Source organism: Anguilla rostrata, chromosome 11 (genome assembly GCF_018555375.3).
Source record: "Anguilla rostrata isolate EN2019 chromosome 11, ASM1855537v3, whole genome shotgun sequence".
Lineage (NCBI taxonomy): Eukaryota > Metazoa > Chordata > Actinopteri > Anguilliformes > Anguillidae > Anguilla > Anguilla rostrata.
The window spans coordinates 8,188,954-8,215,453 of record NC_057943.1 but is presented as its reverse complement, the minus strand read 5'-3'; the positions used below and the strand labels follow the sequence as shown (position 1 = coordinate 8,215,453).

At 49.5% G+C, this 26,500-nt stretch overlaps 2 protein-coding genes across 2 annotated transcripts in view; one reads left to right on the top strand and one right to left on the bottom strand.

Moving 5' to 3' along the window:
- The window catches only part of mtor (mechanistic target of rapamycin kinase), a 103,200-nt gene that overhangs the window by 39,341 nt on the left and 37,359 nt on the right, over window positions 1-26,500 (top strand). The window lies entirely within an intron of this gene.
- angptl7 (angiopoietin-like 7) lies at window positions 1,110-6,589 on the bottom strand. The gene is made up of 5 exons (XM_064300854.1): window positions 5,887-6,589; window positions 3,580-3,680; window positions 3,293-3,487; window positions 2,461-2,659; window positions 1,110-1,993 (listed from the first exon to the last, which is right to left on the bottom strand). The coding sequence occupies exons 1-5, from the start codon at window positions 6,278-6,280 to the stop codon at window positions 1,824-1,826; spliced, it is 1,059 nt and encodes a 352-aa protein (XP_064156924.1). The 5' UTR covers window positions 6,281-6,589; the 3' UTR covers window positions 1,110-1,823.

The window sequence follows — 26,500 nt, the reverse complement described above, 5'->3', positions numbered from 1 at the left end:
CCACAAGCCCCTGGGAGGTCGCGGTGGTGTTTCGGGGGGCTGCGGTCGGACCCCCTCGCCCCGGCGCGACTGCGCTGATGCCCCGGTCGTGAGCTCGTCGGCAGACGGTCAGGGACCGCTCAGGGACCGCTCAGGGACCGCTCAGGGACCACTCGGGCCGCTCGTCTTGGTCCAGTCGCTCATAATCACCCTCGGAATTTGTCACGTTCCCGGTGTCTCCTGACGTTCCCCCTCACAATGGTCTCAGGACATCTGGGCATTCCTTTGAGACCCCTCTCATGTGGGTGAGGACTGGGAATGCTCGCTCTGAACAGTGAGGAAGACGCTTCTTCTTTCCTTTTCGGGGGGGGGGTTGATTGTGTGTGTTGTGTGCTGCCTGCGGCTCACCTTTCTGTCCTCTCTCTCTTTCGAGATCTGACTCAGTTTTGAAGCTCCCAGTCTGGGGCTGCTTCTTTTCTCTCTTACTTTTCTGCCACCATGGGCGTACCTTTTCGTCCGCTGGCCACAGTGGCTGGTGCATCCCAAAATTCACCGACCAATTTTGCTGTTCTACCAGACGACCAGTTCAGAATAGAATAGGACCAAGTGACAGGTGGCTGGTAGAGCAGACAAATTGACCAGCCGCAGATAGAACGTACCTGCATTTGGCACAGAACAGCTCGAGCAGTCGGGACCTGGTGCAGACGCCCTTCAGGAATCCGGAACGTTCCGCAGCGCGGCTAGAAAAAGGCGGAGAATGTCCCCGGCGGCAGATGGGCCGCCCTGCGCCCCTGTCCTCTCCCGCGTGGGGACCCGGAGGCGTGGGAATTCAGCCGATCCGCGCTTCCCACGTCGCGCTTTCACCACGGGCACAGGGGCTGGGGGGCGTGGGGGGGGGGGAGGCGCGCGCGCGTGACCCGGGTGTGAGAGGTCGCGGGGCGAATGCGACGGGGCAGGCGTGCGGGAGCGAGGGTCGCGCTCTCGGTGGCGGTAATTAGCGCTGCCATCGCGGTGGGGCGTGTCAGAGCGCCCCCCCCCCAGCGCGGGACCGGCGTGCCTTTTAGGACCACATTTTAAGAAAAAGGGGCTTTTCATGCCCACAGAGTATGGCTCATTTGGGAAGGACATCGTTTCTTTAAAAATACAAAGTTTTATTTGAAACAGAATAATGCCATACAGACCTGTACACATTTTTTACAAATCGCAAAAGGACAAAATTAGACGGACAAAACAGTTTGCATTTTAGCGTGTTCACAATAAAATCTTAAATAAAAATTAAAAAATCCCACTCCTGACAGGTTGTAAAAAGAACCTTGTGGTTGTTCCCTTTTCAGTCATAAACAAAGCTATGGTCAGTTAGTAATGTTGAATTTGCGGCTTTGGATTATTGCATCACGTTTACATTGTTACATCACATGCCACGCCCTTTCCGACAGCGTTCTGTAGTTGTTGTTTATGTGGTACCTGATGAGTCCTGATTGGTTATTTCTCACCGGTTTCTGCAAGGCCTTTTTTTGGTGTTCTGAGAGGCGTATACAAACATATTCCAAAAAGATAAATACTTAAATTCAACTACAATATACAAACAAACAATAGTACAGCACAATTTTGATCATAAGAAATATTCCACACACAAAAAAAACAAAACCCCCCCAAAAATAAACAAAGCTATGTACTAGAGTGTTCCCCAGATATGGAAAAGGCAGGTGCCATTTTTTTTTGGTTTGCTTGTGTTTTTTTTGGTTGAGCCGGTTAGGGGTGGGGTTTGGGGTAATTGGGGTGGGGGTGGGGGAGGGGGGTAGGGCGGGTAGGGGGGTCCTCCCCAGTTTTTCCCCCCAGAGTCTCTACGGTTGAAAGTTCTGTGGTCGGATCTTCATCTCCACCCGCTTGAGGGAGTAGTTGGGCCCGTGCCAGCCGTACCAGGTGATGCCGTCGCTGTTTCGGGTGTGCTCCCCGTAGCGGTAGAACACCCCGTTCAGGTTCGAGTCGGTGCAGCAGTTGTACCAGTAGCCTCCTGCAGAGAGGGGGGAGAGAGACCGCCCAGATGGGCTGTGAGCTCAATACCACCTGGTGCTGACGCTGACTCATCACTGTAGTGCTACTGTCCTTTCCTAAAGGTGAAGTGATGTGAGATGTCATCCCAGTATATTGCCATCGTTGCTGTTGCTGTTGTTTTTCTGCTTATACGTTAAATGATCTAATTTTGTAGTGTATGTAATCTATTGCCAACTTCCTTGGCCAGGTGTCTCTTGAAAACTTTTAATCTCAAGGTTAAATGGGGTGTGAAATGCAGTGTCAGTGGGCCTCGATTAGATTATTTTAAATATCTTTTACTTTCTGAATAGTTTTATCTTGTTACTGCCTGTATGCCTGTATCTCCACATTGGCGATTGGCACGCTGAAGGTGGCCAGCGTTGCACTGTAATGGATTGTTTAACAGAGGTGCGAGCTCCATTTTGGCTCTTGTTTCCTCCGGTTTACCTTTGCGCAGCTGGGCGCAGTCGTCCACGCACTTGTCGTTGTCCTTGTTCTTGGTGCTGAAGTTGGTGTTGTTGTGGTAGCGCAGCGAGTCCTGGCCCGCGTTGCCGCTGTAGCCCGCGATGAACAGCTTGTAGCTGTTCAGCTCGTTGCTGAGGGTGAAGTACTTGTACTCCGCGTGGCGAACCTCGCCTTCCCAGTCCTGCACACACACACACACACACACAACAACGCAGTTTTAGACAGAGCCGAACAGTCCCCTGTTGTATGAGGAAACGGCCACAGAAGCAGAGCCTGACTGATTGCTGGTGAGGTCATGCGTGTGCCGCTGTTCCCTCTTCTGTGATGTCATGCCAGGGTAGCATGGTTACTGTCAGTGCCCCTGATGTGCTGGCCGGTAGACCCCTGTTTTTCCGACCGTGACAGCTCTGTACAGAGTCCAGAAGCTCGGTTTTTGGCGCCGAAAACCATTCCACAATCCAGGGTTCAGCAGTGCACCCCTTTTCCCATTCGCTCTGGAAAACTGATGTGCACTAACTGGAAAAATAATTTCGGATCGCATCTACTAATGGGGATGCATCGATGTGCTCCTAAGTTTTTTTTTTAAAACCTCGGTGCACATTTGCTCCTTGGCTAAAAACATTAGCTTATAGCCGGGCCCCCCTGGGTTGTGCTGGTGGTGGTGGGGAAGGGGGGGGGGTGGTTTGTCTGGCGTCAGTCTGAGTGTTTGGAATCTCACATGGACTGATGCTCTGGCGCTGTTCGCATGCTTGCCCACCGCCCACCCACCCCCCACCCCCCCACGCTGCCCCCCCGTCCCCCCCCCCGTACATACCTCCAGCTCGATGTGCAGCACGGTGGGCTGCCTGGTCAGGCGGAAGATGTTGTCGTTGCCGAGCCAGAAGTCCCCGCGCACGGCCCCGAAGCCCTTCTTGTACTGCTTCCAGTCGCGGTCGAAGGACGTCAGGCCCACCTTGCGCCGCTGGATCACCGTCCAGCCGCCGCCGTCGCTCTCCATGTCACAGAACACCTGGGGAGGGGGGGGGAGGGCGGGCGGAGTGTGAGCGGGGGCGGGGGGGTGGGGTGGGGGGGCGGTGGGGGGTGGCGGGGGGGGGGCCTCACCTCCAGCTCCGGTGTGCCCAGGAACCCGTCGGCTGGCAGCTTGTACTCCCCGGAGATCTTGTAGCTCCTGCTGTACAGCGACGCGCAGTCATAGATGGCATCTGGGAAAGAACGTTGTTATTAATAACCCTTTGAAGAGCTTTCTTTTTCAACATTCGTGTTCTAGAACTTTATTGCTTTCAGTTGCCAAAAGTGATTGTCACGCGAGCATTACAGTGTTCAGTTGAGAACATTTTCATCGCTTATTTGTGAACTTACATCTTAAAAAATCTTTTTTTTTTTCCCCCACTCCTTTAGTTCAACTCATTAACTCTAGTACATATAACAGAGACAGATGTCGTAAAATAAAAATACAGTAGTATACATAGTTTTTTTTATTAACTGTGTACTTATGAGTAATTGGTAAGTACAGTCATGCAGGTGTTCAGTCCTCAGTAACGTTAATAGACGGAAGGCCGGAACTGCGGAGACCTCAGACGGCTGGCTAATGGGGCGGTAAAATCCCCCTGCGTCTGATTCAGCCGCCGCTGGCGACGCGCTCGGCTGCCCGTCTGCGTTTCAGCCCGTTAAATTACCAGCCCTGCGAATCTGGGGAGAGCTTTGATGTGAGGAGCGTTCAGGTTTGATAGAGCAGGTCTCCGCTACCCAACGCGCGCTAGCCCGGGGCGTTACGAGGTGCTAACGAAAGGCCCTTTGTTGTGACTGCTGTTCGGGCTGCCAAACGTTAGCCGCCGCCGCCGCCGCCGCGCACTGTAATCTTCGTCATTACCGAACGGGCTAGCAGCTGTCTGCGGTCTGCAGCCCCCCCCCCCTGATCCGGCTAGCGCCGCCACGCTAATGACTGTTTTCGCACTCTAAAAATACGTTTACTGTACGCCGCGAATGAGAATGTGCGTGCGCTCGTCTGGGGGGATGTTTCGAATTTTTTTCTCACACACTGCCCTCGCGGTATGATTATGTCCCCGTTCCAGCGCATGATGGTTTTTAAAAAAGGCGGCTCGCTGCGTTCCAGTCTTGTCATTTTTTGAAAATGTATTTTCAGTTAAAGGCTAGCAGCTTGGCGCCGCTGGCTCCCGCCATCCTCACGCGGTCTGTTTTTTTTCTTTTTTTTCTTTTTTTCGCGCATGTTGTTTAAATGAACTCCTGCCCCTGCTGAAATTCTCCACGCGCTCTGCTGTTGTCGTTACCGACCCTGCAGTTAAGATGTCACTCTGAACGCTACCATCGTCGTCTGAGCAAATGGGGGGTAGGGTGGGGTGAAGCACTTTGCAGCCCCCCCCCAGTCTAAAATAACTGATATTTCCAGAGAAAAGCCAGTGGCAGCAGATTGCGATGCTGAAACAGCTGACTGGCAGCTGTTTGTCCCGGGTTTGGAGGAAGCCGTCTTTCAGAAGCGGGTTCGCTGAAAGACGGCCCATGTGGCAGAGAGAGAGAGGGGGGGTGGGGGTGTGGGGTGGGGTATGGGAGTTTTAAATCAAAGGCAGGACCAGCTGCCGCGGCTCCGGAGACGGCGGTATCCGCCGCTGGATCGCCGATCGGCCAGACGGGTCGGCTGCGGCCGCAGCTGCCGCGCGCGGGGGGGGGCGAGAGCGGGGTCACCGGGGGTCACGACCCCCGCCCGTGTCTCCCTCTGACCTCTGACACCGGCACTGCGACCCCTCGCTGTGGGTCCCAAACCCCCTCGAGCGTTTAGGCGAGAACAGCGCTGAGTGACCGCTGCTCCTCCTCTCAGCTGAACCAACACCGGCTACTTAACGCTCACATTTAACAACACCGGTAACTTAACGCTCACATTTAACAACACCGGTAACTTAACGCTCACATTTAACCAACACCGGTAACTTAACGCTCACATTTAACAACACCGGTCAGGTGTGTTCAGCTTATTCTTAGCTTCTGACATAGCATATGAGAAAGCAGTTTTAAATGCTTTTATCCACCGCATCTTACCAATTCAGTATTTTAAAATCTTTTTTTTTTTGTCTGAATTGAACCATTAAGAATGAACCTAACCATCAAAAGCAAAACACAAAAATATCTGCATTTTTAGCCTTTTTGTTCAGTATAATCACACCCTCAACTTTTTGTTACTGTTTTTGCTGCGTGCACCTGTGTGGGTGTGTGTTCCCAGACTCTCTTAGTTTACATCCCCCTTCTGTTCAGGTAAGAGCTCAGCCAAGGCCAGGAGCTCCGGGTCTGGTGTCTGCAGTCGGGACGGGGGGAGAGATGGGAAGCGGGAGGAGGCGTGGGCTGGGGGGGGGGGGGAAGCGCCGGCGTCCCGGCCGCAGGGGGGGCGAGCGCTCTTACCCGAGGAGGTCTGGGTGAGGGACTGGGAGGCCTGCAGCTGGATGATGTCCACGCGGTTGTTGATCTCGGAGTACTTGCTCTCGGCCTCGGTCACGCGGGCCTCCTGGACGCGGTTGCGGCCGTCCAGGTCCCGCATCTGGCGCGCGGCGGCGTCCTGCGCGCGCGCCAGCTCCTCCAGCAGGCTGCTCAGGTTGGCCACCTGCACCTTCAGCGCCCGCACGTCCTCGCAGCACTGGCCCTTGGCGTTGGCCTTCGGCGCCGCCGCCGGCCCCGGCGCCTTCTTCCGGGGGTCCCGCGGGCTCTGGGCCCCCGCCCGGCCCGGGGCCAGGAGCAGGAGCAGCACCGTGATCATCATCCCCGGGGCCAGCAGCCTCAGAAACGTGCTCTTCGGCATGGCGGTGCGGAAGTGGAGGCGGTGGTGGTGGAGGAGGAGGAGGACGAACGCGCGGGACGACGGTCTTCTCGCTGGTGTTGTGGTGGTGGAGGAGGGCGGGGCGGAGGCAGCTGGTGCTCCGCTGTAGAGAGGCTGTGCGGACGGAGGAGAAGAGTGGCGGTCGCAGGAGTGGAGTTCTGTAGAAGTCTGTTGCTGTGGGGTCTCTCTTTCTTTATCTCTTTCTCTCTTTCTCTTTCTCTTTCTCTCTCACTCACACGGCTGTGTGCTGAAGCTCTGCTCTCTCTCTCTCTGAACTGGAGACCTGTCCCGGTAGCATCTTAAATATCTTTACATTTGTGCCCTCCCCTTTAAGCTCACATGTGCCTGCCCCCACCCCCTGGCTTTTTGGGGCCTGCCCCCTCCCTCCCCCACTCTCTTTCACTCCATCTCTCTCCCTCCCTCTCTCAGTCCCTCCCTCCCTCTCTCGCGCCGCTCCACCCAGCCTCTACCCTCTCATCAGGTGTTGAAAGAGTTTGGTGGGACAGATTGTTTTTCCCTGGCGTTTGTACCAGAGGTGGAGGGGGGTGTTTTTGTTGGGGGGGGGGGACACAAAGCCCCAGCAGACCCCAGAGGTCCCATTTTATGACCACATACTTAACCCTTCAGGATTAAACCTGGAAATGACAAAAAAAGTGGGGTTATATTTAACACTTCTATTTTAAGGACAGAAGGGTCCTAGTGTGGACCACCTTGTCTGTGACTTTGGGCTTTTTCGTTTGGTGCCCTGAGGCAGTGATCACAGAGACTGGAATTTAGTTGGTTTTCAGACAGCTTACTTCCACCTACCAGTATATGCTTTAAATATATATATATATTTTTTTTTTTTAACCAAATTTTTCCCATTTCTCCCAAGGTGGAATGTGCAGTTGTAGTAATGCGCCTTTTACTATCGAGCTGTTGTGTGCGGCGTCATGTGGAATTCTGCTTAACTGCAAAAAACCAAAGCTGTTCCCCAGCGTGAAATTCCCGTAAAATACGGTCGAGAGGGAGACCGCTATGAACGGTAATTTAAGAACGATTTCGCGTCGGCGTTTGGTTTACGTAAGGCGTCTCCAGCGGCAACCGGGCGTGTTTTTTAACCATCACATGACGTTTTGAAGTCTTTGCCGCTCTTCGGGAGGAAGTTGTTCGGCCGTGGGGTTCGGTACGCTAGTCGTACCTGAGTGGAGGAGAGCGTGCCTGTGACATCACTGCTCCCCCCTGCCCGCCGCGTGGACGTCCCCAGCTGTTTGTGCCCTGTACAGTAGAGCCCATAAAACCAGGTGGGCGTGAGGCAGCAGGCTCCAGGAGACCGTTTTGGGAAAGGGGAGATGCGGTTATGATGGTAATAATCGGTCACGTGGACGGTGGAAGGTGGGGGGGGCGGGGGTCAAGGGGGGTTTGTTGCTGGGAGAGGTCCATGCAGGGAGGTCTCTGCCAGAAGATCTCCCTGGTGATTTCTGTGTGCCTTTGTTTTTTTTGTTCTGTTTTTTTTTCTTCTTCTGTACCACATGGAAAAACCGCAAAGGACCTCAGTGAAAGAACACAGGCTTTTAAATCTCCCTCTCTCTCTCTCCTTCTCTCTCTCTCTCCCTCTCTCGTCCCTGTGCACCGCTCTGAGGAATGCTGTCTCCCGGTGGACTGTCGGATGAGATGCCTCATGCTTCCTCCGGAATGCCGTTCACCCGGCATCACGGCGGCCGGCCGCTGCCAGCTGGGCACGTTCCCACACCCCCCCCACACGGAGCCCCACGCACCGCACGCACCGCACGCCCAGACACGTTCTGCATGAACGTGCGGTCCAGTGAGGGCTCTGGAGCTGTGCTTAGCTGTGAATGATGATGTAGCGGGAAGTGGGGGGGGGCGGGGGCGTGGGGAAGGGGGGGGTGAGTCCCAGAGCAGGAAATGTGTGCCCTTCCAGTAAATTTACCGTGAGGCATCTACACTGTAGTTTCACTTGTAGTCATGTGTATTTAACAGCATTGTAGCAGTCCAATTTACATTAGTCAGACTGCCATGAGTCACAAATGATGGACCGGTCAGCCCGTGAAATATCATTAAATACTGTTTTCTCATTTTTCCCTCACTAGCAGATGGAAGAGCAGTTTAGAGCTGAGGTTTAGAGCAGCGCCTGTGGCCAAGCCTGCACGGGCCACCAGGCTGCTTATATGACGGTCCTATTCATGCAAACATGTAAACCCCTGGCAACGCTTCGGTATTCAATGTACGTGACGTAATTGGCCTCAGCTGTGACCCTACTGTCCTGTGCAGACAGGACACAGGACAGGACGCGCCCCGGCTGTGTCAAGTACGGTCAGTACAGTCTCTGTCAAGTCCAACGGGATGTGCATTTCGGTGGGCTGGCTGAAGGGCGAGCCGGAGGAACCTCTGCTAAAGAGTAGCCACACTTGCCACCTCCACCGACAGGTGGTCCAGGGGCCCCCCTTGTGAATTCAAAGCCGCCCCCCACTTGTGTTTTGTCAGTTGCCTGAGCCGAACGGGACGGCAGACGTCCCCTCTCGGATAGTTTTTCCCGATAGGTGGCCGTGGACGTTCCGGCCAAATACCTGGGCGCCTTTCAAAAAGCGTTTGCAGACCGGCCTGCTTTTCGAGTCCCTATGAAATTTGTTTGTGCAGCTGTAAATCACGATTCCTTTACCGTCTTAAGAAGAAAGAAGAAAAAAGCTGTTCCACGAATGTTGTTTGAATTGCTTCAGTGTGCCATTTTCCTCAGGTTCGATCCTGCCCTTTGGCATTGGATTGTTCCCAGCGTGCAAGTGGCCTTGGTCTCAGGGTCGGGGAGTCCGTGGGGGGGGGGTCGCTGTGGGACATGTGTTTTTTGTTTGGGGAGAGCAGCCGCTGTCGCCATCCGTCTTGTAATAATAATGACGTGTTTATTTATCTCCACAACTCAGTCACGATGGCCGTTGGAACCTCTACAACTGCGATAATGCTAATCGGCATTTTGTTTAGTTCTCGGTTGAAAGGCTTGACGTGACACAGTCATATCAACCCCTGAACAATGGCTGTTCTGTAAACACTGTGTCGTGATAAATATCCACAGCACCTGCTCCCATTTTAACTCTGGAAAGGCCATCTCTGTGCATCTGGCATGACCCTATGTTCTGGCGTTTAGGTCAACTGTTTTTTCCTTGAAATCATGGGGAAAAATTAGTCTCATGTTTTGTTCGGCAAACTTCAATCCATAACAAAATAACAATGCATCTAGAAACCAAAGGATTACTATTACCTCATGTTTGTTTATTTTAGATATTTTCCAGGAGTCATCCAAGTCATGTTAGATCATGTCTACCATCAGAATCCAACAGTTTAATGAGTGGATGAACATTCAGGAGTTAGATAGTTAGTCTTGAATGTTTTTTTGGCTTAATCTGCACCAAATGTATTTTTCTTCTGTGAATACTGAAAAGTTGGCTTGCAAAGACACAGAGGCCCAACTTATTCCAACTGGACCATCATTTGTGTGTTAGCTGCTTTGGAAAGAAGGGAAGTGTTTATTTGTGATTAATCTGTGGTTGTTCAAGTTGAAATCACTCGAAATACGTGATGTTTTTTCTATGGCAGTGAATTTCGGGATGAAAAATCTCTCCTTGGTGAAATAACATCTGGATTCCCACAGTGCAAGATTGATCTTGTTGGAGGCCTTCATAAGATTACAGTTCCTGTAATAAAATGTACCTGAATGGGTTTTGCTGTGAGCTTTTTGCAAATAATAATGACAGTACGGGCAACAATATAACAGCTTCAGGCTTGAGTGCCGCTGTATGTATTTTGAGGGATTAGGGGACCAAATGATGAATCTTACCTTGAAGGACCTTTGTGTGAGGTAATTGCCTGTAATTGCACCTGGCTGGAAGTGTGTTTGTCTAGTTTACCTGTGGCTGAGAAGAAAGATTCTGGTACAGTGTTCAGGGTGAACAAATCTTAAATTCATGTTGTAGTCTCCTGGTAGCCCAGACACATCCTGATAAATGGGTATGTGAAAGGAATAGAATTGAATAATTGTATTCCCTGGGGGAACATCAGGTGAAGTAGCTGGCATTAAAGATTTATGTAAAAATTATACATAAATTACATTAAGAAAAATGAAATTGTGAAATCATAAAAATGTCACTGTCAAAGCACTCGGATAGCAATACCCTTCTTGAAATTTGGTAACTCCTACCTACATATCTAATGCAGCACCATACAGGGGCAGAAATTACTAGTAATCTAAGATAATCAGAGAATACATTACGTTTTTTTCCATTCTTTTTTTTCAAAGTGCATTCGTCAAAAAAAACCCAGCACTAGAGAATTTGGACAGTTTGGTGCTCTGGGATGAAGTAGTTGTCCTGGGAATCTGGACTGCCCGATCGTCCATACTTGAGTATCTCATTGGCTCTATCACCTTCACCTTGCCCTTGAGCAGAGCCACTCTGTCGCAAAGGGGTTATTTTCAGCCCGACTGCACAAGGGACCCCTGACCTTTCTATGTATAGCTGGAGGCCAAGCGGCAGACAATCCTCGAGGTCCCAAGGACTCTCCCCGTAAAACGGGATTTAAAAATGGAACATTAGCAGGAATGCCGACCGCCTCGGCTCGCATTGTTCGGCTGCGTGGTGCTCAACAGCCCGGGCAGATTACCCGCAAAACCCCTCCTCTGTTTGGGTTGTCTGCTTATGCGCCTGCAATGTGCCAATCACGCAGAAGAGCCGTCCCGGGAGGGTATGCAGGAGGAGATGCTCACATCTGGGACTCACTTCTAAACCCCGGGGAAAGAACGGATCTGCTCGCCCCATTCAGGGGCTACTGCCGTGAAAATTCCAGTGCGAAATTTTGCTTTGTTTCTTGAAGTTTCGACTGCACGTAGAAGTATCACATCGGGTGCAATCCGCACCTCACTGTGCCTTCAGGATCTCCCTTTATGAGTCATAAAGTTGGTGAGAGAGTTACAGGTGCCTGACGGACTCAGACATACCTGCCGTCGTCCACATCCATCCTCATATCATGGACATTCCATTTGAAGTAAGCCTTTATTACATTGCAGGCATTTAGCAGACACTCTTATCAAGAGTGACTTACACAACTTTTATATAGCATTTTACATTGTATCCATTCATACATTAGGCTAAGTACCTTGCTCAAGGGTTACGACGGCAGTGTCCTACCCAGGAATGGAACCTGTGACCTTTCGGTTACGAGCGCAGTTCCTTACCCGCTGCGCTACGCTGCCTTGCGAGGCCGCCCGGGAGCGGGGCGGCCCTCGACGCACACGTGAGGGACTGGAGTAACGGCAGCATCCCACACAGAGTAGTGGGAGCAATCGGATATGTGTATCTGGGCGGGATTTTGGCATCTCCGTGGCTCAGGCGCTCTAGGAAGCCTCCCCATTGGGCCTCTGGGCCAAAACCACAAAGCTGTGAGTCATGTCTTGCTCCGATTCAGCGCCTCCCAGGGAAGCGAGGTCTGGCTCTGATCCAGATGGCTCTGTTTGGCGTGGCTGGGTGCTCCCTGGGGGAAACTAATACTTGGGGCTGTGATGTCCGTGCGCCGTGCAACAAGACCCCTTTGAAAATGAAGAAGGAAAGTCCAAGGGGAAAGAAGTCCTCCATTCATACAGGCTTGTCTGCAGTGGCCTTTGCGTGCAAAAGCATTAAGTAAAATGCTGCATTAAAACCTGTTTGATCTGTTTATTTATTTATGTGCTTTTCCTCAAGCCGACCATGGGAGAAAACGACCAAAAAAGATCTGGAGTTGGCACGAGAAAGAAGAGCGAAACCACAGGATGATGCAGTGGCAGTCCTGCGATCTCCTGTCAATCAACCTCACTCCTGTGGCGGAGCGAATTTGTTCTGCCCGAGAAAGCGCAGCCAGATGTTGTCCCCGCAATTTGGAAACCATTGAAATAAAAATTGCCCAGAGACCTGGCAGGCCGAGATGTCAGTCCTTGGAAGAACAGTCATGGGTTCCATTCGGGGGAAAGAAGTAGAAGCTCGGGAATTCCAAGGCTCCCTCACCGTGAGCTGGGATTATGCAATCTTTATTAGCACAGCGATTTCTGAGCCTAGGCAAGGACGAGCATCGCCGAGGCCTGGTGTCGTGTGGCACGGCAGGGCTTATGAAAGAGTCTCCCTGAGACCCAGATCAAAATGGCCGACTTTTTATATCCTGTTGTCTTACTTTCGTCAAAGATGTTATCTTATTCCATTTTCAGCCGTGTGCAGTCGGTTGGAGTGGAAACGTTTCAGATTCCTTCATAACGACCTGCAGCTTTTTTCGGTGTACCTTCTCGAATCGGCGACCCAGAAGCCGTTTTTCGTTCTTGTATTGATTTTAGAACACCATGGAGCCGGTGAGCTCTGATGAGACTTGCTCCTGTATTCATCTTTCAGACTGCTTGCCACCAGACTCTTAATTGTTTTGATGATGACCGATGGCTGCAGTTCCCCTGGGGGGGGGGCGTAGACATCCTGCCCCCCCCCACCCCCACCCCACACAGAGGCCTGAACAGAAGCGGCATGGTCTAGGGTGTGTGGTCTGGCGGGATGACGAGAGACAGGAGGGTGTTTGGAGACTCTCAGTGGAGGGGTGAACTTTAGGTATTCTTTTTCCAGTTTTTATTGCAGGCAAGGGGGGCTGAAGCGAGCACCCTTGAATGTTATAGCCACCAACAGTTTTTTTTTTTCCCCCCTTGAGATGAAAATTATAGCTGAGTGGCAGTGAGACCTCATTTTGAAATTCATAACACTTCAATTTTAATGCGATGGGTCAATCTGGACAGAGACTGTGGGGAAATTAATACCTTTTGGCAATATAAATTTGGCCCCGAATATGAAAACTATTTAAATCATAAATCTCAGCAAGCACTTTCTGTCTATGGCTGAATAAATGAGACCATTAAACTGCTCTGTGTGTTGTATATAAAACGTTATGTTATTTATTGTTATTGTTATTTATTGTGGCGTGCTATTTAATTGATCCAAATACGGTCCGTGAATTGTGACACGTTAACAATGTTTAAGTCTGTGTGTTGGTTTGTTGCTGCGACAGTTACCTCTTATTCTGTGTTATTATCTGGGCAGAGAGTCTGGTAACCCTTCCGCGCTGAATTTTCCTAGACAGACGGTTTCCAGGGCCAAGAACATTGGGTTCGAGATAACCGAGATTTCTCGCCGGCCCTTCCTGGAAGACGGGCCCGGGAGCAAACCCAGCGTTCCGTGTCCCCCGCGCGCTCGCGTTTTTAATTTCACCGCCGACGCGCGGGGGCGGAAGGGCTCGAGAGTTCCTGCGTGCCACAGAGCAGCTCCGCTGGGGGGGAGAGAGCGGGGTGTCCAGGTGGTGCGCATTACAGCTCGGTGGACAGGTATGCAGCTCTCCTCAGGCCCTCGGAACAGGGGCCCCCCAGCCCAGGTGGGGGAGGGCATGAGAGGAGGTGTGTCCCCCCCCCCCCCCACCTGTCACCTTTCCACCCCACCTTAACCCATTATTCGTCATTGGCGGGCTGCAGCTCCTGCTCAAAGTGGACTGTGCGTGACAGCTCTCAATCAGGGAGGGGAGGGGAGCGGAGGGGAGGGGGGGGGGGAGTTTATTTGTGTGTTATATTCGGTGGCCAAGGGATTGCGTGCAGATAATGTTTTTTTAAAACATTCTTTTGTGCCCACTTGCATAACTGGGCAGACTTGCCCCCCTGTGGTTACTTGCCGTTCACAAGACCCGGTGATGTTTTGATTTCATTTACCCTTTTATTACCGGTTTTAAGATTGAACCATCCTCTGAACCTGTTCAGAATTTCTGTGACCAAATGCATCCCCGCATGGCATTTGTGAGCGAGGCTTTCGCCTCCATTTGCTCCCAGATGAGGGCGAAGAGTGAAATCGAGGCGTTTTAAGACACAAAAAGCCAAAAAAAAAAACCAGCATCTTTGAAGTGAGACTTGGAAAAAGCGGCAGGCTGCCAGCGTTGGCGTCTGTGTCAACCCTGATGGAAGGGTAATGGCGTCATCGTCCACCCCGAGCTCGCGTGCGTTTGTTTTCTGTTCCTTGGGATTGGAAAGTAATGGAGGAGTGGTGAATATTGATTTTAATAAAGTTCTTGAAAATACGTATTTGAAACGCACCTCTGATGGCTAGTTCTTCTGTGAATTCAGTCAGCCCGTATTTTTTCCTCCTTGCTGTTAACGCGTTACACCCAAGGTTTAATGACGGCGGATCAGGACTTGAGGAGTGACTGGAACATTCCGATGAGGTCATCGTCACCCGCTCGAGTAGCCGAAGAGTCAAGGGCTCTTCCTAAATTCCTGTGGCCTGGTGACCCACAGGTGAGAAACCCCGTTTTATGGAAGCTTTCCAGTGTGTTAACGGTCTGCATATTTTCACTGCATACGTGACAGTCTGAGTCTGTGGGAACGGGGACTCCATTGTCCTGCGTTGTGTTGATATTGCCAGGCCTTCTTTTTGCCTGTCAAAAGCATGGAGCCTGATGGCTTGAGGCCTTTGGGTTGAGGGTTAAAATCTCAGGGACAAGTCAACTTACTTTAGCTGGACTGATTGTGGGGTGAAAGTACACAACAAATGTGGCACTTGTGACACATTTGTGACAAACTACCTCAAAATGGTAGTTCATCATAAAAATGGAAAAGCTTGGTTATAATGGTGTACAAAAATTGAAGTTACCCAACTGAACTGGCCCTTTTAGTGTTGTTCCTTTCTTGTTTTTTTTGTGTGAAATGAAGCTGCAATTTGAGGCCTATTTCACTTGGCCAAGTGCGTATTAAAGTGTGTGTTGATGTGTATTATCTTCTGAGTGACATTCCATTAAAGTCCCTTTAGAGTTTTATCTTACTTTTAATCCTGCTTTTATCACACTTTCGAACCCGCCTCTTCACGCAAAGATAATGACCCCGAACGGCTTTGTGCGCCATTGCTTTGCTCCGGTTGCAGTCCAGGCGATAATAATAAGAGGTTGTTGACTGTTTTTCCGTTGGCATTAGAGTGAACGTGCTTGACCTCATCTGTGGACTATGCTGTGATTCAGGCTTTCTCTTTCCTTGTTGTGGATTTTGTTTTTTTTTTAATGCGTGCAACCGAGAAAGAGAACAGCCAAATCATGCCCGTCTGATCCTCAATGGCCATGAAATCAGAAATCCAAAATTGCTGTAATGGTAGAATTATGAGAGTCTGGCGCTCGGATTTAATACCATACCCTTCCAATAAAATCCAAGTGCATTGTGGGCGATTCTGTAACGGCAGCTTTAAAATGGCTGAACTGGCACTGCTCTGCTTTTTCTGTGATGTGCTGGAGGCTGGTGGACTTGGACATGGACTTTTTTCAATAATTGTTTTGAGTCTTTATTATTATTATTATTATTATTGTTGATGTTGTTGTTTTTATTATTGTTCAGTAAGTGGTCAAATGCTGAATGAGCATGTAATAAATGGCTGTGGGACAGAAAAGACCATTGCGCAAAACAAAGCTGTGGTTAAATGGCTTTGGCTTGAAGTGAACTGTCCTACTGTGCACACCCATCTGTGAACCGTGTGAGGAGACCGGAAGGAAAGCCCTGCGGCGAGGCTTAAAAACGTAGATGGCATTTATTTACCGGAGCGAAACGGTCGTTTCCGCAAACGGTCTGTTTCAGACAAACGGCAGACGTCGATTTGACTTAAGAGATCGTTCGCCTCTCAGCGAAAGCGGCACTTTGCGTTGTCTTGCGAGTTCCTCTCGGAGCACTCATGCGTGCTTATTGATCCCTCCTTATCGAGCAATCAACTGGTGTATCTGCTAAATTGGATTTGGCCTGAAACATCCAGGCGGCGTTTAACGGGAGCATTGATTTGTAGTTTGCAGCCAGCTCTGTATCGACAGAGTTCAGTTGCGCTGTGAGGACTCCAAATCCACTAGCAGCACAGTTTATAATCTCAGTACTGTGCTGCTTGGTCAGTGCGTTCGCAAGTCAGTGCTAGTCAGATCATTTACTTGGAAAGGTATATTTCCGTAGGTATGTTGTTTCTGCAGTTGACTTGTGCATAGCATGTCTCCACACCTCTCATGAGAGACTGAATGAGCTCTGCTCACTGTGGTCTGATGGATTGTTTCGTTAAGAGTGGAGATGGACAGTTATTTGTTTTTCTCCAGTGAGGCCATGGTATCTCCTCAACCTAGAGACAACCTAGAGCCCGTTGAGTGAACACCAGTCTTGCAGTCCGGCTGGTAGATCGAATTTAGTTAAGAAAGTTCCCATTACTGTTGAAAGCCTGTACAAAATTGTGAGATGTTTGTCTTTGTGAACAATTCCACAAGACACCGGCTCTACAAAATTGTTTCCTTGAAAGGCTTTTTAAAAATTCTTAAACTGCTATTTTTAATAGTTGTTTTTTTTTTGCTACTGATTCTGAATGCAAATAGTGGCCAGACGTTCCCTGCCGCCTTTGGATTAACAGTGTGGTGAAGTTGAAGCATTCTTTGTGATCCATCGAAGGAAATGAGAAACTTCTGTATTTCTTGCGGGCCCGTCCATTTTGTCTGATCTCTCATCCACTCGATTAGCACATTAATGCAGGACTCTCTCTCTCTCTCTCTCTCTCTCTCCATTACGCCTCATTATCCGACAGGCCTTCACGTGCTTTGAATTCGTTTTGCGTGGAAAACCGTGTCTGCAGGGGTCAGAGCTTCAGAAGCCGCCGAAACGAACACTTTGTTTTTTTGGCTTTGGGTGCTGAGGCGATTAGCGTTCCTTGGGGCAGGACGATTAGGGTTTGCACCTCCAGGTGAAGGACAGCCCTGCTTTTTTCCCACTGCCTCCTGTGGGTCCTGTGGCCTCAACCGAAGCAACACTCACTTGTCAGCAGTAGAACTGGTTCCATAGCTATCCGGTTATTATCGTTTGTCTGCCTAAAGTTGAATTACACGTGCAGTGAAACCTGCCACGTTTTCCCTTGCCATAAAGAGGCACGTTTTACAATTTTCCTGCTCGTCATCTTCTAAAGGTCATTTCCCAGAAAACTTCCCATTTATTTAATTATGTTGTTACACAACAGATGATGGCTTAGTTTGTTTTTAATAAAAAATAAAAAAAAGTTAGTGAAATTGAAAGTTCCTTACCGGAAAAGTCCAAGGCACTCTTTTGAAGTGTATTCATCAGTTTTACAGCTGGAGGCGAAGAGAAGCTTAGTCAGAGGTTGCGTCCGATATGGCATGCTTCAGACTTTTTTTGTACTGTGGGTACAAAGTGGAACTGTAACTATAAACCACATATATTTTCTTAGACAACATCCTTTAAAAACCACATATATTTTCTTAGGCAACAGCCTGAAGTAGCCTTTAAGTGGGTGGATTATGCTTTATGGGTTTTTTTTTTTAAGTAAAAACATTTTTTGTGTTGCCTCAGGAGCTTCTGAAAGAACGTAAACATTTACGCTGTGCAGCTCGCCTGGTCTTCCATATTTGACCCTGAGTTGGGTCTCTCACAGAAGGAAGTCCCAGGCACTGTTCCTCCTGAGTGTTTACATTCGGGTCGCAGCGAGAGAGCGCTGCAAGGTCCTCTACCGCCTGTGCTGGATGGTTCCCCTGCGGGCAGTGCTGCATGGTCCTCTGGGGTCAGTGCTGGACAGTCCTCTGCAGTCAGTACTGGTCAGTCCTCTACGGTCAGTGCTGGCTCATCCCCTGCACTCCATGCTGGTCGTTGCAGTTTCATACCTCCTTACTGCCTGCATCGCCTTCATGTCCCCCAGAGCTCCTGCACAGGGCCTGTTTGCTGTGCTGTAATCCCTGTGCTCCCGGAATGAGCTCAGGCCTGGTGTTTGCTGTGCTGTAATCCCTGTGCTGACAGCGAATGTGAGGTGTCACGACGTCTGCGTCGCCGCCCTGGCCCCGTCTGTCTGCGGCAGGGCGAATCGCTGCCCCCTCTCCTCCCACACACCTCCGCTTCCCCTCGCGCTTGCTGGTGTGCACCTTAAAACTGCCCCCCCATCGGTCCCTCTCTGCCTGAGGCAACGCAGGAGACCGGCTTTGATTGCAGTGGGTTTGCAGTGCAGATCAGCCGGGCTGAGTGCAAGGCCAGCGGAGCGGGCTGGTGTTTACCCACAATCCCCGGGTCACTGCATCACGCTCACAACTGTACCGCGCTTATCTGTCCCCCGCCATTTATCGGCGGGGATAAAGAGGGGGTCCTAATCAGAGCTGAGCCCAACAGAGGAACCCTGTGTGGGGAGAGGTGAGCCAAACCGATCCAGATGCCCCCCCCCCCCGTCCCCGGCCCTCGCTGGCCCCCATCCCGTCCCCCGTTCCGTCCCCTGCCCCCGATGGCCCCATCCCGTCCCCGGCCCCCTGCCTCGGCGACGCTCTGGCAGCCAACACACCCCCCCCGGTTTTGGGAGCTCCTCCAGGGGTTTTCCGCTGAACGACACACGACCACGCTATCTCCCCCCAGCTGTGACCGGCCTCTGGGGGGGGGGTCACTCCTGCACACTTCTGCTGTGGAGCTGCCATTGTGCAACTCCCTCCCCCCTCCCCCTCTCTGGCATGAGAGGTGTACCGGTCATCCAGTACAGGAAGTGTGAAAGCTGCTGCCAGGATATCTGTGGCGGGAGCATTAATTAAATCTGTGAATTGGGCTTTGTTTTTAATTTGCCCTAAGCAGTCAGTGTCAGCATTTTACCAACAGGAAAGTAGAATGAGTGACCAGAGGACAATGTGTGTGTGTCTATGCATGTTTGTGTGTGTGTATGTGTGTCTGTCTGTCTGTGAATGTCTGTGCGTGTTTGTGTGGGGGTTTGTGTGTGTGTGTGTGTGTGTATGTGTGTGTTTGTGTATCTCAGTCTGTGTGTGTGTGTGTGTGTGTGTGTGTATCTGTCTGTCTGTATATGTCTGTGTGTGTTTGTGTGGGGGTTTGTGTGTGTGTGTATGTGTGTGTTTGTGTGTGTGTGTGTATGTGTGTGTATGTGTATCTCAGTCTGTGTGTGTGTGTGTGTGTGTCCTCCTTCTCAGAAAAGCACTGTCAGGATGGAAGGTAGTGTCCAGGACCACCCCAGACCCAGGGGTCACGAGGTCAGCCTAACCCTAACCCCCCCGCCCCCCTTATCAAAGCTCCTTCAGCCATGTCCTCACTCGGCTCCCCCACCTTCTTCCACTCGTTTTTTTTTTTTCTATCCTTTCTCTGCGTCATTCCCCCATTAGCGGAGGCGTTTTCTTCCGCACGCCAGCAGCGCGGAAGTGCCCCTGATGACCGCGCCGCGCGCGGCATGTTCCGGTCCAGTCGCGTGTGCCGCACACGTGTTGCCGCCCCCCCCGGCGGGCGTGTTTTTACCGCCGGCGGGTTCCATCCGGCCCGGCGCTCTCGTGCTCGGGCTTCACCGCGATGCGTTACCGCGATCTGACCGGGGGGGGGGGTCCGGCGTTGAATAAAAAAAACACAAAAAGGAGGAGAAAAAAGAAACAGTGACTGGTGATGTGTGCAGGGTGTGAACAGGGGATGAATGGTAGGGATGAACTGTCAAGGAGGGATGAGTGAGCTGGGCTTCAGCCCATTCACTCAGGGGCGCTAGGGATGTGGGGCTCTGAGGATGGGTCTCCTGTCAGTAACCGCGGTTACGGTGTTGAACCGACGCTCTTCTGATCTCCTGAAGCTGCGCAGGACCTCCACTCCCCAGGATTACAACATTCACACCTCGCAGACTCACCCGTCTGTGAACTATGCAAGAAACACGTAATGTCTTTAAAAAAGAAAAGAAGAAAAAGAAAACAGAAGGAAGACCTTAAAAGGAGGAGTTCACGAAGGTTTCCCTTTGTACCAAAAACGGCAAGAAGAACAATTGCGCAACACGCTGGACTCAACTGGATGTTTTATATTTAGTACAAATGGAACAAAATGGGGATTAAAGGAAGACCAAAACGAGGATTAATCCGTTGATATTTCCTGATTTCATTATGGTGGGCCTAGGGAAAGGATCCCATAAATAGTAACATTTTTTGTTGTTGTTGTTGTGCTTTAGTTGTGGCCTGCCTGTGGTTGCGGCGTAGCGTGAGTCCTGCGATGTGGATGGCGCTCTCTCACAATCCCGGCTGAACGGCTGGGGGCGGATGTGAAAATGGAAAGTTCAGAGCCGCTCTCCACGCAGCCTCGTGTGCGCACTGGAAAAAAGAGGGATGGTCCATTTCAAATTAATTAGAACCGAAATGTTATAATGGCCTTCTACTTTTTTTTTTTAGAATAGGTTGTGTAATTTGTGTTACTTGAATCTTGAATTCTTCTTTTTCCCCCCATTGCAAATATTATATATATATATATATATATATTTTTTTTTTTTGTGTTTGTGTTTTTAGTTTGTATGGTTGCCAAAGTTTTACGGTCCTGTAGACAATGTCAGACCAGGTTGAGAAATGCTTGAGAGCCTATAAGACCAGAGGACTGTGGAACATTCAAACCCCTGTCAGAAGGGAGAGAAAGAGACCCTTATGGAAAGCAAAGCCCAAATCTGGGCCGCACCGTGCAGTTGTTTTGCCTCCCCGTCAATTTCATTTTCTTCATTTTTTTGTCGAATTTTCCTGTCAAAATCACGCATGAGAAGAACACTCAACCTGAGCTGATACTTTTTTACGCGCTGTCAGTGACCTTGGCTGGTGGCCAGACAGAGCCGTCTCTGTCTCCTGAGTTATCCGTGTGAGAGTTGCCCGGCCTGAGCGTAATAGAAGTGGAGATGCAGGTCAGCGTCTTACGTGATTTCACCGTGAGCCCTGTTGGGTTTGTGCGGTGAATTTGGTGAAAAGCTCGACGCTTGGTTGAGTCCTGCGGTTAAGGAGTTTTACTCTTCTCACCCCCTCATTAGAGAGAGAGAGAGAGAGGAAAAACCTCAGACATAAATAGGTCTAGCTTTTTCTCAAGGTTCACTCAGTAGGCCAGACCTGTAAGAACAACATCTGGTCTTGGATGCAACCCAATCTTTTCCCCATTTCCCCCTCACCCCCCATCCCCCTCGCCCTTTTATTTCTCTGTCTCTCTCACTCTCTTTCACATTCACTCTCTCTTTCTCTCTCTCCATATAATGGTCTGCTTTTCTCTTTTGCAGGGGGGCTTTAAAAATAGATGTGAATCATCACACTAGAAAACCATTGAGCATTTGTGGCTGGGGGCCTGAGTATTGCCTTATGGTGTAAATTGAGATTACTTGATTGAGTATCTTGCCTTGCCTTGTAATGTAATGTAATGTAATGCCCCCATATAATGAGCATAATCCTCGTAAAGTACTGTAGTTAAATATAAGAATAACAACCCCTTTTGTCTGGGTGCTATTAAGTAGGGATAGCAAATGGGGTGTCGTGTCATTGGCGGGACTGGGAGAGTGTGAGTGTTTTGCTTAGGCTACCATGCTTTGGTACTGGCGTGTGTGTCTTACAGAGAAGTGTTATTTACCACCCTGACCCTGCAGGTGGCAGTGTGAACCGATGGTAGTCAGCTCTGGCATGAACAGAAACCGGTGATTGGTTCTGAATCTGAGGTTTGTGTGAGGCAGGGTGGTTAAGGCTGCCGTTAGGATAGCAGTTAGCTGACGATAGCTTTGGTGAAGTGCCGCAAGGCCATAGAGGGTGGACGTGGGCTGCTTCCGGTGGCCGGGAAGTTTGGGGAGGTGCTTTTCGGGATGAGAATCCACGCTGAATTCGTGCTACCGACGCCAGACGGGGTGATGTTTTTCTCAGCCAGAGAGCAGCGCTCCTTCATTATTATGGAGCCAAAAAGGACGTCCTGTCCAATCACGGCTGGCCTCTGTTGGGAGCGAACCTCGTGCTCTGCGCTTTCCTGTCCCGGTATGTCATCATTTGGCCGCAGAAGTGAAGTGAGACATCTCTTTGTTGTTCAGACTCCGTCTGAAATTATAATTTAAAGTCTTTTTTGGAAGAAAAACAAAAATTAATCTCCTCTTGGGAGTTGCTGGCGTCCAAGCGAGGCTTTGTCTACATCTGAAGTCCTACTACTCGTGTCCCCTTTGCATTCTTGATCCGTACCACTTGACCAGCACCCCCCTGACAGCTCCACATCCAACCACATTTCAAAGCGTTGCATGATGCTGCTGAAAAACACTCCATTATGTTTTTGGGTGGAGCCGGGCCTCTTCAGGGCCTGTTGTGTCTCATGCTGAGGTTGAATTGTACTTTGGTGGGCGAGGTGAATTTACGTCCGATCATGCAAAGCACGGTTTGGCTTTCCTTGGATTTTAATCGTCTCCAATTATCTTAAGGCGAATGTGTTTTGTATCGAAAGTGGCCTGTTAATTGGAAACATCTAGTGCAGTACACACACACATCTGGTGGGATGACTTGTCATCGCAGAAAAATGCTGAAGATTGAACTTAAAAGGGGAAAACGATCACGTTTTTTGGTCAAAGTTCATGCTTATGTCATATTTTGAGACTCCGTTTATCCTCACATCACTTAGCACTTGTGTATTGCACAAACATAAAACATAAATTTACAAGAAGTTTGAATGTCAAACAATTGAAAGTATCTGAATGCCCATTTGTACATTTGAAATTTAAAATGCAGAAGCTCAAGATAAAAAATATCCAAATGTCTCATCCCAAAACAAATAAATCAGTGAGTAAACGGTGACTTCCTTTGACTGAAAAATCTGGTTCTGGGTCGTGGGGACAATACATCCATTGTCTTGAAGGGAACTTTAGTGCATCCAATGTCTTGTTTGTTGATGGTTGTTTGAGTCCCTGTCTTGAAGGGGACTTTGTGGAGTTGATAGTCGATGGGTCCCTGGTTTGAAGGGGACTTTGTGGAGTTGATAGTCGATGGGTCCCTGGTTTGAAGGGGACTTTGTGGAGTTGATAGTCGATGGGTCCCTGGTTTGAAGGGGACTTTGTGGAGTTGATAGTCGATGGGTCCCTGGTTTGAAGGGGACCTTGTGCAGTTGATAGTCGATGGGTCCCTGGTTTGAAGGGGACTTTGCGCAGTTTATGGTCATTTGGGCCCCTTTCTTGAAGGGGACTTTGCGCAGTTTATGGTCATTTGGGCCCCTTTCTTGAAGGGGACTTTTTGCGCAGTTGGTGGCTGTTTGAGCCCCTGTCGTCTGGGAGCGCTCTGAGCCCCAGCTGTACTCCGCATGGCCCGGGCAGGCGACAGCGCGGTCCCCCTGAGTCCACCCTGCCGCCGGTATTGAGTCGCTTTATCACGACTAGTCATCTCTGGAGGTCAGACACGGGCCGGCGTGGCACGCAGCAGCTCACCGGCGTGCGCCGGAAGGCCTTCGCTACAGTGTTCCATTGTTGGGAAAATGAGTGAGCGGAGGTGGGGGGGGGTGCGATGTGGGGATGTGGGAAGGGGGGGGGGGGCGGGGGTTTTCAGTGTAATTCTCCTCCTGTTTGTTTGATTTGTGCCTCTTTCAAGGATTTGTCTTGATTATATGAGCTTTCACAAGGCTTTAACAAGTTATTTATCTTTGGAGTGAAAACGAAGTAGGAAATTGATATCCTCGTTTTTTTTTTTTTTAAACATCTGCCCACTACCCTAAAAATCCTCAGGAAATTTTGTATATTCATCAACATTTCTCCGGAGCAATTGTTGAAAACGTTTCCTTACTTGCGTTATGACCTTTGAAAATAGAACATTGGTCATTAAATTACCCTGCTGAAATGGCTCTTTGTTTTAAGTTGCTGGTTATGGTTTGAAATGGGTACAGATCCCACTGTGTGTTCAGTTGTTTTTTTATAAACTTTTATTGAGAACATTATATAATCCCCCAACAGATGTGCACTTGGTGTAGACTCTTCTGCCAGAGGAACCACCTGCTCCCCCTTTTTTTGTCCTGGTTATATATTATTATAATATTCACCGGCAGGAAGTAGGCCTATTAAGAGTGGAGAATGCAGGCAGGGGTCAGTCCCTGTGTCTGTCTGCAAGACTACAAGGGTGAACCCACAAGCTTATCAGTCTTTCTTACTTCTTTATATTTCTCTCTCTCTCTTTCTCTTTCTCAGTTCTTCCCAGGGGTAAAATATTTTCATTGAAACCATACACATTCCCAATGAATGATTTAGACTTTTCCTATGTGAGGAAGTTGTAGCGTTAGTGCGAAAGGACTCCTTTGTACGTATTTGTTTGTTATTCCGCTGTGCCATTTTGTTTGTTGGTTTGCGGTTTGCCTATTCTTTTTGTGTTCCTTCCCCCTTTCCTTCCTTCCTGTGTTTATTCGTTCTCTTTCAAGAACTGAATGTTGAAGAGCTCTCAGTAACGGAAATGGTATCGGTCAAGAGACGTGTATACTTGCAAATGTCCTTTATTGACAGTATTGCATGGTTTTGATTTGCAGTGGGGCTCTGTGCTCCTTTTATTTGGTGCCTTCCCACGGGCTCTTGTGGTCTGATCTGTCCCTCAGAGCAGAGCTTTTCAACCTTTTCCAATCCAGGGACCCCCACCCAGGCTGAAAGACATCGTAGGGACCCCCATCGTAAGTTAAAAAGGCTTTTATTTTTTTTAAAGGCTTCTTTAAGATCACGGACCAATGCGATTGGGGACCCCCTTTAGTGACCTCACAGACCCCCCTGTTGAAAACCCAGGACAGGGTCGTTTGTGTGTTGTAGGCTGGTAAGGTTCAGGCAGGGACACTGACAGTGTCAGCAGACCACTGTCCCTCTGTCCCCAGTCTGTCCATGTCCCCCCTGGTCTGCTGCTGTTCTGTGCTGGGGGGCAGGTTGTCCTCAGCCTGCTGGGTGTTTGGGGGGGTTTGTGCTACACTCCTCCGGGCCTGCTTGGCTTCTTCAGGCCCTGCTACTCCGGGGTCATTTTCTCTTGGCTGTCTAGGCTCACACATGTACACGCTCACAGAACCTCACGGTAAAAAACCCACCAGTTCATCAATCAGTCTTTCAGTCCATTCTTTTCTCATTCTCTCTTTCTCTCTCTCTCTCTCCTTTCCTCCCTCTTTCTCCCCGATGCTTTGATCTCTCCGGCTCTTCCTGTCGCCGGGCAGATGTTAAAATATGAGCGGGAGTGAGATTAAAGTATTGGCTGGGATTATCCTCTTTTCCAGATGTGTCTGCGGGGGGGCTTGCCTCCGTACACCTCCTCTCTCCCCCCGTCTACATCAGATTAGCCGCAGACGGGCGACGGTGATGAAGCTTTCACTGCAGGCAGGACGCGCTGGCCGGGAGGCGTTGCGTACAGTGTTTTCCCAAAAATGGGTGCAGAAAAGCCCGTCCTGTGGAGCACTTCCACATGACAGTGGATATGAGCTGGATTAGCGTTTAACAGGTGATGAAATCAGTGCATCGCTGGTTTTCATTACTGTGTCACTGTGTTGTTTTAACAGCCTTTTTATTTTGTTTGATTGAAGTGTGTGATTACGAAGGTGGTGAAAGACCTTTAGCTGCCAAAGTGAAACATCAGAACTGCATTTGCACGATACCCAGTGGTTTCAGTCTGGATATCTGTGCAGACATTTATACGCACATTTACACACACTGTGCATGCACTGCCGTACACACCACATAGACACACGCAAACTTTCACTGTACTGTTTTTGCGATGTTTTAATTCCACCAATCAAGTGAATGCCACTTAATACAATATATATTATCATATTTAATTAAATATATGTTCCATCATTTCTTCATTCCTGATGAAGATGATGGGCAAAATGAAAAATGTGTCACTGGGAATGTGAGTGCACCTGACAAATGGATAATAAGTGAAGGAAGTGAATTAAAGATCCTCCTCTTGATTTTTTATTTTTATTTTTATAAAGAAGATAATTGTCCTCCATTGCTGTGACAGGAAGTGACATTGAGTACTCTTGTGTTCCATTGCGCCCCCATCGCTCTCTGTACAGACTGGTCTCACCCTTACCTTCTCAAATCCTACTAAAGCTGTATTTGAACAGAGGAAACTAAACTACCAATATAAACATCTTTATCTTTATTTTGAAAAATGGATTTTTTTCCCTCCTGTTTTCACCCTGAACTTTGTGCTTGTTTATACTGGTCTGTTTTGAAACGGTGAGATATTTCTTTATGTGACTTCTGTATAATTTTTAATATGTGTAGTGGTAATGGTGTTTTGGCTTGTCGGTTACCATGGTTAAATCATCTATGTTTCCTCCTGTCTTGTTGAACAAAAGGGGGGGGGGTGGTGAAGAAAAGGAAAAGGAAAAAAACAAAAAAACTTGACGGATGTGTTTTGGAAACTGAATTTGATTTATAGAGGGCC

What these genes read in the sequence shown, in the direction of transcription:
- angptl7 (XM_064300854.1), bottom strand. Translation starts at nt 6,280, where the DNA reads ATGCCGAAGAGCACGTTTCTGAGGCTGCTGGCCCCGGGGATGATGATC. An exon ending in TGGGCACACCGGAGCTGGAG is followed by an intron (nt 3,488 to 3,579) that starts GTGAGGCCCCCC and finishes CCCCCTCCCCAG; the next exon opens with GTGTTCTGTGACATGGAGAG. An exon ending in CTGCGCCCAGCTGCGCAAAG is followed by an intron (nt 1,994 to 2,460) that starts GTAAACCGGAGG and finishes CCCTCTCTGCAG; the next exon opens with GAGGCTACTGGTACAACTGC.